The sequence below is a fragment of the Rhagoletis zephyria genome, unplaced genomic scaffold (assembly GCF_001687245.7).
Source record: "Rhagoletis zephyria isolate East Lansing unplaced genomic scaffold, Rhagoletis_zephyria_1.1 Rzeph_scaffold_04660, whole genome shotgun sequence".
NCBI classification, from domain to species: Eukaryota; Metazoa; Arthropoda; class Insecta; order Diptera; family Tephritidae; genus Rhagoletis; species Rhagoletis zephyria.
Window position 1 is genome coordinate 35,110 of NW_016161743.1, and position 13,524 is coordinate 48,633.

The 13,524-nt window shown below is 33.6% G+C and overlaps 1 protein-coding gene across 2 annotated transcripts in view; it reads left to right on the forward strand.

Moving 5' to 3' along the window:
* The window catches only part of LOC108371039 (guanylate kinase-like), a 36,271-nt gene extending 23,688 nt beyond the window's left edge, over positions 1-12,583 (forward strand). The window contains exons 1-2 of one of the 2 annotated variants that reach the window (XM_017626527.1): positions 10,037-10,057; positions 11,750-12,583. In XM_017626527.1, coding sequence (XP_017482016.1) covers positions 11,858-12,499 — 642 coding nt within the window. In that variant the 5' untranslated portion in view covers positions 10,037-10,057; positions 11,750-11,857 and the 3' untranslated portion in view covers positions 12,500-12,583. Of the gene's footprint in view, positions 1-10,036; positions 10,058-11,749 lie in introns of those variants that run through there. The other variant, XM_017626526.1, reaches the window with a different exon arrangement.
* Positions 12,584-13,524: the final 941 nt, after the last annotated feature.

A 13,524-nucleotide genomic window follows, 5' to 3' on the forward strand; every position in this document is an offset into this window, starting at 1 on the left:
AAAAAAAAAAATCTACGGAATCATAATAATGAGATTTTTGATGCTGTTTTTGCACTTTTTTCAAGGACTGGTTTAAGAAAAACTTGAATAACTCAGCCAAAACCTTACCAATTTAAACTTATGAGGTATCATTGGTAAGGTATTTTCTCACCCTTTTAATTTCTCTGCGAATAAGCTCATTCAATGTATGAAAGAGGAAATTAAGATAAACGAGTTTCATTCCATGTTGTTGGGACGTATAAAATTTGGTCACCATATTGGATCCGTCATTTTGAATTTCGAAAATCTGATATTATATTCGAAATCAGCGACCTCAAAAACCCCCGAACAGTAGGTTTCAAATCAATTTGGGAACTTCTTGACTTTTGGCCAGCAAATGATAGTCGCCAGACCATAGTGCACTGTATAGGTTAAGCACTCGTTCAATGTTCTAATAGTTTACAAAATTTTTAAGTAATAAAAACGATGACTTAATTTGATTATAGCTTTTTTTTATTTTATTCCTAACATTCGCATTCGCACATTCGCTTTCCGAAAATTCGTATTCGCGTTCGCACTCGCGAATGTGGAGAATATAACATTCGCAACATCCCTAGTACACACGTATATATTAGTTAACTAAATTCGACTTTTAAAAGAGTTGGAAGTCCTTTTTAAAAGCATTTTCAAACAAAACTATTCTTAAATCTTTTTCGTCGTACATTGTGATGCATATTTCAATTATATACCCATATTTCATAATTGATTTAATTATTTAATAATTTTAATTTAGGTTTTTAAAGATATGGCAACCCTCTTGAAACCCCTCAAAAATATTCTAAATGTCCAAACTAAACATTTCCTAACACTCTTTCGTTTGATACCCGACTTTTCAAGTAGGTGGCAACCCTCTTCAAAAGTATTTTCAAACTAAAGCATTTAAAATATGTGTGTTTTGCTGTTGAATAAAGTTGAATTTGATTTTTTAAACATATGGCAACCCGGCTAAATATAGTTCACAAATAAAGCGCTTCAAACCCATTTCTATTGATATCCATACTTAAATAATTCATTTAAACTATTTAATAATTTGAATTTAAAATTTTAAACAGGTGGCAACCCTATTCAAACACTTCAAACAAATTCCTAGTATTAAAAGTGAAGATTTCTCAATACTCTTTTCAATACTTCATGTAGCTTGTGTATAATTATCTAAATTCGAGTTTTCAGACAGGTGGCAACCCTCTTCCAATTTCATTTCAAATTACTACTTACTTAAACCCCTTTCGTCTGAACCCCTATGGTGGTAGATATTTCTATTACCGACCTAATTACCTTAATCCAAATTGAATTTGATTTTTTAAACAGGTGGCAACTCTCTCTTAGCTTTTAAAAGCTTTTTCGGTTGATACCCATTTTGTTATAATGCCATCATTCGCAAAATATTCGTACCATTTGAATGCGAATGTCGATGCGAATGTGTAAAATGATGCGAATCATATGCATGTATATTTTTCGATACCAGTATCATATTTATGTAATATCGAAATTTTCCGTAAACTGGCTTCTTTGGTGTCCTAGGGTTAAGCACACTCACCACGAGCATTATTTGAGGCTGCTGTGAGTTACTTAACTCATTTGCAATCGGCAGTTATTTTAAGGTCAAGCCTTAATATGCTTCATTGTGCAACGAAAAACGGAAATAACTTTTGGGCTTTTTAAGTTTTTTCTTCTTATTGAACTAGATAACATCATACGCAGCATACAAGCTACTTAGGGGATGCCTCTTTTGTGTAAGAAGCAGATATTATAATTAATCACAAATTTCCATCTTATTATAAATTATATTCAGATTGTGGTTACTAACTCATTGCCAACACCGCCGCCAGAGGCCAGTTAGTATGTACATATGTATGTATGTAAGTGCGAAAACAATAAATATTTTCCTAATTTATCTGGGAAAAGCCCACATAAATTGCAATTACTATGAACTCAGCGCACCGAGCACTTCACTACTTGACTTAAATCGAATTGACTTCACACACACACACGCACACACTTAACTTGAACTGTTACTCACCTCAGCTATTACGCAAAAGCATTTAACGGAAGATCTTTGCAAAGACTAGAAAAGAGAAAAAAAAACAAAAAACAAGAACATTGAGCATCGGCATCATTAATGTTTGCCACTTTTACATACAATACGTGCTTGGTCGTCGTAGCTCAGATCAGCATTAAGCTTGTTGTACTATGTGCTCATAAGCAGCTTAAATTCTATTCTTGAGTTAGCAGATACCGCAGGCAGAAATCAAATTGGACAAGTGCCGTCTTCAAGCCTAGCCTTCGACCGGCTTCTTTAATCGTACTAGTACTTACCGCTGCCAAAAGCGGAAACGGGCGGTTGTGCTCGGCTTAATTAGAAGTTTCGTTAGACGCTTGCTGCCCGGCCTTGCTGGGAATAAATTTGTAAAATTTAATTGGCGGTTGCGTAAATTTTACAGTTCTAATCCTGTGCTGTCGGATGGACTGCGCTTGAGTCTGGTATCGGCTGTGTTCAATAAATCTTCTGGCTGTGCGTTAATTGTTATTTATTTTCATTTTGCTCTGTGGGAAAGGTAGCAATTCAACGGTTTTGTTTTAAGTGCTGATTTTGTGAAATGCAGAACTTCTTCCTGGTGGAGAAGGCTAGAAAGCAGCGTTTAATTGAGATTAAAAGAGAAAAAATATCAAACAGGAAAAATATATTACCAATCAGCATTGTCCAAGCTGTGTGATCGGTTGGGCCGTCTTGTTGAAACTAATTCAGAGACGATGCGAATCCAAACTAGCATATCCTAGGTCTAGGCGAAAAATGGCTAGACAGCTGAAGTGACCACGGAGCTAGTTTCAAGTATATTGAAAACTTTTCCACTGCCTCCCAAAAAATCCACATTTTTACAATTTACATAGAAATCGTCAAGAGTGGTACTGGTTGGTTCCGGAAAGCGGGACACGTTGCACCCAGGTTTGGGCACTTTAGTTGCCTCCACTAACTTAATTGACGTGCCCTTGCATGTTTATAAGGAAAGCGTCAACTTACGAAGCCCCACTACAATTCCCACGTCCAAGCAGCCTGTCACCATCCACTGCGAATTGAAAGTGTAGGCGCTTAATTTGACTTTAAGGAAGCCTTACCGTCTAGCTATGTCCAGTTCGGCCGCCTGAATTGACTGCCGTAGCTGGAGAGATCAGAGCGTTTTGGAGCGGTCGACTTGCTGGCGTCTTTGTAACGTTAGCAAATGCCAGCAAGGTATTTAGTTCCATTTGTATTCGCGAGGTCCCTTTTGCCGAATGGCGCTGCCACCTTTCTGGAGAATTGTGGCCTTGGGACGAATTGATGTTCTCTCAAAGGATCCACTTTCCACAACCATCCAACAGCCAATCGATGCAGCAAGCTCTATCGTGCCTATACCAATGGATAGCAGAGTTAACCTTTTAGTTTCCAGTCGCTGACATTATCGGAGCAGTAGAACTTATAGCGTTTCTTTCAACGTTCCAGATAGCTTCTGAGTTGAAGTTATAGTCTTTTTCGGGCGAAACGAAAGCAAGCGTTCCATTATCGCCCGTAGTTATCTTCACATCTTTCTAATTAACACAGAGCCCAAGTTGACTATTTCGACGTGTCACCTTTTCGATTTGAATGCGTTTCGTACATTTCAGAGTTATACTGATTTGGTTCACTACTTTGGGCATTTGAAGTTACAGCCAGCCCCATTTCACATAAAGCTTATAAGTAGACCAGCTAACTTATGAAATAGCCAAATGCAAATCGATCTGTGAGTCTCCCAGAGCCAACTGTTTCAGAGAAAAGTTTGGCGGAATTGTTTGGAAATGTGCAGGTTAGGTTAGGTTGGATAAATTTGTCCTGCCGGCTTCATCCTTCATTGAACGGTCCATTGTCGCACACAAATAGAGTCTTCTTGCATCTTGTCATTCTTAACAATTAAAGAAAATTCGTCGTTCCAATAAAAGTCACAAAATCATAGATACCAGGTATACACTCAAGAAACTAGTGCTGGAATTAATTTCGGAGGACGCAAGGCAGTGACATATATAAAATTATTTATGCCCGACTAAGTCATGCAACTGTAGTCCCAACATCTTGACATTTGTTCTCATCATGGACTAAGACGGACTGCGAAGATCTAGTCGCACCAGTTGGAAGAGTCGGCTGAATCTTGATAAGGCTGCTATAATAAAGTATACATTATTTTTTTCAGGAACCATAAAAGCAAGTAATAATAATAATTTACTATAACTTAGCAATTTCCATGGCGTTGCCATCACGTGCAATATTACATTTTTACACCAAGTTCAAATGCAATTTAGCCTATCCTACAATTTTCCCCAGCAACACTATGTATCTAATCAAACGAAAACGTTGGTGAAACTGGAAATGGTTAAAAAGCAAATCCACACCAGAAAAACCTCAAAAAATAAATTGCAGTTTAGCCGCCGGCACCCACGAGCATATCCATCAAGCGTCACCACCAATACAGCCAGCTGTCATTTTTTTGGTTATTGCTGTTTCTTTCGCTGCTGCTGCTGCTGTCCGTAGCACGCAGGCAAGTGAAAGGAAATTTGAATTTTTGCAAAATGAAAAATTTAGATACATTAATTATTTTAATAAAAAATACTTTGTATGAAATTGACGTGCAAAAACTTTTACGAGTAGAGGAAATAATTTTTAATGAAAATACATGCAGCCAGAGTAAACAATTTTCTTTACAATTTTAGCAATAAGTTTTGTGAAATATTTTTTGGTTTTAGTCATAGTTTTCTCCCAGCAATTTTACACTCTACTAATATTTCTTTTAGCTTTTGTCGCGTATATTGCTTCCGCTTAATTGTCACTGATGGCGCTATGAAAAATTGCTGGCTTAATTAAACTTTCAGCTAACCGAATTGAATAATGAACTGAAATTCGCCATACATATTTGTTGTAGTATTTGCATAATTTTATGTATGAAAAGACAAGTTTTTAAGCTGCTGCTGGGTTTAATTTGTAGTAGCTTTTTTAGCCATTCGGAAAATTGCGATTTCTGATTTATCTAACTATCTGCTCGACATTTTGTGAACTTTTCTATCAAGTACTCTTTTCAAAACTGATTTAACATCGATAGCTTACTTGTGACTTGCCGTTGCTTGGACCTGGGATCGAACCTGGGCTACATAGGGTCCACACACCTTAAAGTACTTGACCCAACCCGTCGCCATTTCCGTACCCGTTAGCACTTTCTTTCCAATAAGCATTACTATTCCTAACCATTACCATACCCCACATCAATATCATTGCCGTTACCACTACAAATAGACCAATACTTTTATTACTACCATTTACATTACCATTGCCATTGCCATAACCTATACCTACGGTGACCATATTTATGGGAGCCTAAAACGGGACAAAAATAAATTTGAAAATTTTTTTCTATAAAAGTTAAAAGTTCTTAAAACCATTTCAAACGATCCTAGAACCCTTGTAGTAGCATCACACATTTGTAGGATACGTGTCTCGAGATGTTTACCATACAACATTTTTTACAAAAAATTTGTTAAATTTTAGTATAATAAAGTACCAGTTCGAAGTAGCGCGATTAGTCCATTCGTTAGTTCTTGGCATTTTTTTGTTGACGATGCTACGCATTTTTTTCATACAAAGTATGTATGTTCGAAAATTTTTTTATAAGGAAGAAAATGCAACGTACTGCACTTTATTATACTCATTTTAACGAGCTAAAAAACAATCAAGCAATTCTTTTTCTAAAGTTTCTGATGAAAAAGTGCGACATTTTGGTGAAACTTTGCAGAATTAATTTTTATAGTTTTTGCACAAAGTCGGATATTTGGATTTATTTGGTTTTTGGAAAGAAGCTTTACTTTCATAAAAAAAAAATAATAATAAACAAAAGAAAAATAGGCAAACCTTGCTAAAATCTAGTCCTAATTTATATTTTGGTCACTGTATGTGTTCTTCACCTCGAATCACAGGCATCCAGATTCGAAAATAATAACTGTTAATGGAGAAAATTGCGATCATATACCAACATCATTTAAAACTGGTTCATAGACATGCCATTTTAATGAGCTGTTAAGGCGTCAAATTAATGAACACCGAATACGGAACAAATACAGTATATTAAAAGAAATACAGAACATTTACCATCTGGTATAAAATAAATTAATTACCAGGACAATCGGTCAAAAAAGAAGACGTATAGTACAAGACGGATAGTCACCGTACCTTAGCCTTTACTGTTCTCATTCCCATAAGCATTAGTATTACACTTACTATGACCATTGCCATTACCATTACAATGACCATTAATATTACCATTACCATTAAGTTACCAAATGGATATTAGTATGTACATATCCGAAGTGTTCGATACTTTGATAGCATTGCGGGTCACTGGTCTGAATAGCTCCTTCAGTAGGGGTTGGAAATAAGCTCGTGAGAGCCGTTGGTGGGGTATTTACACTTGCAAAACAGAACTCTATAGTACAGTTCCTCATATGTATGCTGTCCAATGTTATAGTGATGTAGGGAAAAACTCTGTGACAGTTGAAATTTGAAACTGAGCGCATGACGATCTGAGATTATCAATCAGCATTAAAAGAAGGCAAACTAAGGAAATAATGAAATGAATGAATGCTTATTAGCTTAACGCTAACTTTTATGCATTTTAAACCCATTCTATCCAAGCAATGGGCATAGCTATTGGTATGTTATTCGCAAACAATTAGACGATTACGTATTGGTATTCAACTTTGTGTGTACTTACTTTTTAAAATTCTTTAAATTATTATAGACCCTCAAAGTGTCAACATATTTTTTTAATGCTTAACACCCTTGATTAATTACTTACATTTCGCTTGTAATTCCGCTAGATATTCCAAATTCAGTTTCCTTTACTTCAATACTTCTTTAAGGTATTTCTTTCCCATTATTAATCTCTTTTGTTTTTTTTTCTGTGCCTGGACAACAATATTCATTTCGCACTTGATCCGCATTCCAATTTTAATTAAGTAAGAACGTTCTCTTCTTAGATTTTATTGTGCCATTTCATTCCAATTGGTTATTTTTACATTCATTACATACAAACATACATATCACGTATTTTATATTGCACTTGTTCAATAAAACTTTTTATGTGCCTTGTCAGCTCTTTTTTGTACTTCTGTCTACCTAGCCTTTCTTCTTGGTTACCAGGTGGCAGCGCTTATGAATTCCTTGTGATAAATTACCTAACGCAGACAAATGGAATTCGCTTATTAATCCAAACACTTCTTAATATTTTTTAATTTGTTTATGCTCCTATTGGCATGTAGCAGAACACTTTTTTTTGCAATGAATAATAATAAAATCGGACTAACTGCTCATTAAAAATGATTAATTAATTGCGCTGAAATGGGACAAAAGCTAAATCGACAACTTGTTTGAATTTCAGAGTGTGTACCCTAACTATGTAAATACATATGTACATACATACTTATACATACTATGGGTTGAGGTGACGATTTGCAAAATTAAATGAATTGAGATCAAGTAAGGTTAAGTGGATTAAGAGGATTAAATAAGTCAGCGGATATTTATATTGATAAAAATTTTGCATTGGGTACGCGTAGAAAAAAAAAAAACTTTTATCTTTTTTTAGGATCACTGAAGTTCTCAAGCTCTAAATCTGGCTACTGAAAAAAAAATATTTTTAAGAAAGTGGTATAAAAATTGTGAGATTTTATTTAGTTATTAAAGGAAAATTATTATTCCAAAACCATTCTTAGGAGAGCTGCTACCTATGTACATATATGCATTTTGTTACACTAAATTCCTTTCTTGAACATTGACCTGAAAGAACTGTAAAAATACACTGGTTTTCTTAGAGAGTCGCCATCTATTTTATGCGAGTGCATAAATAAAATTAAAACTTTGTAAAGTGTTTGTTCTTTTGAGCGCATAACAAGTTCGATTGAGACTTTAAACCGTAAAAATGTGTGATTAGGGTATATAAGTTTACTAAAATATGTAATGAGAAAAACGCGTTTAAGCCTACTCTTGCGCTAAATTATATTTTATACAGTTTTCACCTGCATACAAAATTAAAGTTATTACAATTAACTAAATTTAAAAACAAAGTACGCTTATAAATATGTATTTTACGCACAAGTCACAACGAAAATTTTGTAATACAGTTGCCACCGGCATAAAATATTAAACTGTTTAAAAAAATGTATTTTAGTATTAAATTAAATTTTTATATTATAGGCAAAATAAAAAAAAATACTTATATGGCGCCCATCTACTTGAATATATGAAAATTGAAGAAAATTTTTATCAAGAGAATTATTTAGAGAAAACTTAAAGCTGGAATCAAATCTTGAATTGAAGCTGCATGTACTAAAATATCAAAAATACACGAAAAATAATGTATCTAAAAAGTTATGTGCAAAATATTTAGTTTTTGACGATTTCTTCCATGAACAGTTTTTATGGAAACTTTTAAATTATAAATAAAAAAATTTATTGTTTTTATTTTCGTTTAATTGTAATTAATTTTGTCTTTATTTATGTTATATTTAGTATTATTATATCTGGGAAATCTTATTTTTAATTGTTTTTTTTTTGTTATTTTGTTTGATTTTTAGATAATCTTTTATTTATAATCTATTTGCTTTTTAGTTTTATTTTAGTTTGTTTTTCATTGGATATAATTTTTTTATTTTGTTTTTTTTTTAAATTATCAAATTGTTTTAACGTTTATTTTATTAAATTTTTTATTTGATTTTTAGTTAATTTTACTTTTTACTTTCTTGCTACATTTTTTTAAACATTTGCTGTTTTCTCTTTTTATTTAAATTTACTTTAATTATTTGGGATTAATTTAATTATTCCGTTATTATTTAATTACATTTTTTTGTTAAATTTTCCATCTTCTTTAATTCGTTTAATTTAATTTATTTTTTTTGTTGAATTTTCTACCTTCTTTAATTCGTAATTTTTTTTCTTGATTTCTTTCATTTGATTTTTTTTATTATATATCGAGCCATAACTGCCAAAAAGGCGTAAGCGATATCTTTTTCAATTTTTTTTTATGTAGAGCATCTAGATGCATTTCTACAGCAAAAATTAAATTTTGAAAGAAATGGCGCTTACGTCTTTTTGGCTTTTAGTTTCTTTTAATGAATCAAATTTTATTTAATTTAAATTTTTCTTATATAATTTTGTTTTGTTTTATTTTTGTACTTGATTATTTTTACGGTTTCGTTTTTTATTAAATTTTTTCTAAACATTTATTTCATTCATATACGTTTTTTTCATCTCAATCATTTTTTTTGTTAATATTTCTTATTTTTCGTTTTATTTAATATTTTTTTGTGGTTTTTTCAATTTTCTACTTGTTTATTATTTTTATATTTTATTTTAATAAATTTTGTTTAATTGCATTTAATTTACCTTTATATACTGTTTTTTATTTTATTATTTTTTTTTATTTTTTCTTATTTTTTACCTTTTTACTCAATTTGTTTTCATTCGTCTTTCTTCTTTTATTTTTTTTTAAATTAATGTTTAACAAATTTAAAAAAATCGGTATTTAAAAAAAATTTATGAAAAATCAAATTTTTGTAGATTTTTTAAACTATTTCATAGCAAATCTCTTACTCCACACTTTCCCATAATCCAACTGGCTTGCCTCAGAATTCTTTACAAGACCTCATTAACCATTTATTTGTGGTCAAGTACTAACAAGTTAATTAATGCATACATACATTCATTCGTTTTAATTGAATTCGTAAATCAATCTAAAATGTCTTCTATTTACTCTGCACATTACGTAATCCAAATTATATGATTCTAATTAAATATTCTGCAAACAAGTTCTCATTACCAGCGAATGCAAATGCAAATGTAAATTTAAATAAATCAAAAAGCAAACAGCGCGTGTCCGATTGCAACCAGTTCTTTGCTTTGGCTAGCAAATTACAAGACCGACGAAGTAACCACCACTGCGCCACCCAACCAAAATGCCACTCACAACAGGTGAAATCAAATCAGCACCTACTTATCACTAAAAAAAAAAAATAATTTTTATTTCCATGTTATTCTAGACGCTTTGCAGTTTCGCAATACACAGTAGTTCCGTTAGAGTATTGCAAAAAAATGCACACAGTTTGACGGAAATATAAAAAATATATTAAATAATCAAGTTAACGAATTTTTGAGCCGTCAACCTTGAGTTCGTGCGGTAGCCGAATTTTGAGTGAAATCGAAGTATTGCAGCAATTTGTGAGACTAGTTTTATTTTTCTTACTTGCAATTCTATATTTTTTAGTTGCATACGTTGAAAATTAGAATGATTTAGGCGTATTGATGAATAAATTTGAAGTCGTTGAAAAATTATTATGTAGAATTCTGGTCATTTATTTATGTGATCAGCTTATTTATTTTGAATAATTGGGTGGCATTTGACTTTTAAGCTCAAATTATTTTGTATTTTTTAGGACAGTAGGCGTATTCTTAAGCCTATCAGGACGGAGTTTTATTAAAAAAAAAAACTTAAATAATCGTGATTGCAATTTTCGCATATTCTGAAATAATGGGCTAAAAAAATTAAAGTTCCGCCTACTCAGAAGGCCCGTTATTGTCATTTTATACTGGAACATGACCAACTAACTCTTATTCAACCAAGTGGTATTCAAGTGATGTTAATCTAGTATATAATTAAAATATTAGAAGATAATTTAGTTTACTAAGTTTGAAGTAGAGGAGTATATTAAAAAATATTCTGAAAAGTCTGAACCCTCTTTTCTATGGATTGAAAGGTCGGTTCTCTCCGCAAGTCTCCGGTAATCTTAAGCTCAGATTGACAGCTTTTTACGCCGTTTTTCAGGCAGAGTTGGCCGCTATAAAAGAAGCAGCCGATGGGCAACGCAGTAGCGTATTACCGATTAGAAGGGTGTCTCTTCTCTGATAACCAAGCGGCCCAAGGATCACTCATAGTACGATTAAAACTGGAGGGGGGATGCCCGGCCCCTCTCCAAATCGTCTTGAACTACTTTCCAATTAAATTGATTTGAGAATTAGCTAGGCATGGTACCCTGTCATCATTTCCCCGGATAGAGGACGAATGGGATTTTCATTAATAGGTGTTTTTTTTTTTCTTCTGAAAAGCTATGTTCGTCCAAATTCTATTTTTAAAAAATAAACAGTTTTTTTCTCAAAAACTGGACGTGCTAGAAAAGTTTTGAAAATGCACCTCAAATGACCATCAAGAAATTTATAAGATGAGGTTGGCACAGTTTTTGAGACAAAATACAACCAAATTTTGTTGAGCCGTGTTTTTTAAAGCACTCCAACACGATATGTATGTATTTGCATGTGGAAATGTAACTTTTGACATAACTATGCAATTTACCTCTGTATGAAACGGATTCACGTACGTGCATGCATACAACGACACAGGAACGCTTCTTTTTTATCTGACTCGCAGATAAAATCTGCTGTGTTTTGTTTACTTATTTCGTTTTGAAAGAACGTTATTTTAAAACGTACACTAACTAGAGTGAATTTAACAGACACACATGGTGACACCTACACATGCAAATACCTACATACATATCGCGTCAGATGGCTTTTAGAAGTTTCATAGGCAAAGCATATACAGTCTTGTTTTGAGAATCATCTGTGAAACATGACTTGAAGTTAGTTTTTTTTTTTTTTATATCGTTGTAGGTTCATTGTGTTACGAAGTATTCAAGAAAGACGTTAACTACTTACATTCAATAAAACTCGCGTCAATCGCGCTCATAACAGTTGCAAGGAAGCACAGTCTCCATCAAAATGTTCACCAGACTAGCAGCAACACAAACTCTCACTAAAGGCCCACGCCCACTAGTTTTATGCGGACCGTCCGGCTCTGGGAAGAGCACGCTGCTGAAACGTCTCTTTGCAGAATTTCCAAACACTTTTGGTTTCAGCATTTCGCATACAACGCGTGCGCCACGTGCCGGTGAGGTGCATGGCATCCATTACTACTTTGTCGATCAGCAGGAAATGCAGAAAAAGATCGCGAATGATGAATTCATTGAGACCGCAATTTTCAGCGGCAATATGTATGGCACCAGTAAGGCAGCAGTGCGTGAGATACAGCAGGCGGGCAAAGTGTGCGTACTGGATATAGAGCCGCAAGGTGTGGAGCAAATTAAAAAGACGGACTTGAATCCAATTTTGGTTTTCAACAATCCACCAACAATCCGAGATTTGGAATTGCGTTTGCGCAAGCGCCAAACTGAAACGGAGGAAACATTGCAAAAGCGACTGACTGCAGCTGTAGAGGAGATAGCATATGGGCTGAAGAATGGAAATTTTCATAAGATTATTAATAATATTGAAATTGATGCAGCTTACCTAGAGTTCAGAGATTTCATTGTGAACGAGTTGAAGAAGCAAGAGGCCGAAGGTGTTCGTATTCGTTGGGAATGAATCTTAGACTTGGAAGTGTTGAAAAATTACGAAATAATAGTCGAGTTCATGTTGTCAATAGAAGATAAGAACATATGTAATGAAGATGACGTTAAATAAAAGAAATTAACTTTTAAAATCGGTTGCTTCAATTTATGCTAAGTCCATCCTGACAAGAGCTTTTCCGAGCCATGAAATCTGAACCAGATTTAACCCATATTGCACACAATAAGAAGCGTATCAGCTAAGCCTAAATAAAAGAGCCCAAAATGACAGTTCAATGGCAATGCGGGTTGAACTAAACAGTTTTAACCACTTTCCTCAAAATTTGAATTTGATTTCCAAAACTCTTTCCACAATTTGAGAAAATTCACTAGCCTGAAATCTTTATTTTACTTTAGTACCACTTGCTAACTTTCAATCTCATCTGAGTAAATAAATACCATGCGCGACTCGTCAAATTTTCATATCAAATGCGAATACTTAGTAACAAAATCTTGTAAACAAACAGATACTTTGGAGCAATTTTAGACAGATATTGCAAATATTTATCTTATGTCGAATGGAGCTAGGTAAGTAGAGATAGAGCATGTAAGGCTCAGGTACGTCTATCCACAGAATAATAGGAGCTTCAGCTTCTACAGTGTCGTCCAGTGTTATGTAGGTCTAACAAGCCAGCTCCGTTCTCTCAATTTTTAACCTACGAGTTCAATAGAAATGCCCTGTTCGATCGGACTCGCGATGAATGTCACTCAAGGCCTGTCGGTAGCCCATCGGAGGCAGGATTTTAAATTTTCCTTTTAAGTTCACATGCCGAAGCAGCGACTCTGCCTAAGAACTGCATCAGTTCTATTCCAACATATATTGCCTGCCCTCTGTATTACTTAAAATGGACGCTGATAATGAGCACAGAATCATCGGTCTTTGGTGGTCTTTATTAGACTTTCCTGAGTTTTATAACTTAATTCACTGCGTACAAGTAATGTCTGGTGCGAATGTTGGCGCTACATATTTTAGAAGCTTTTTAAATATTGTGAAACTTATAA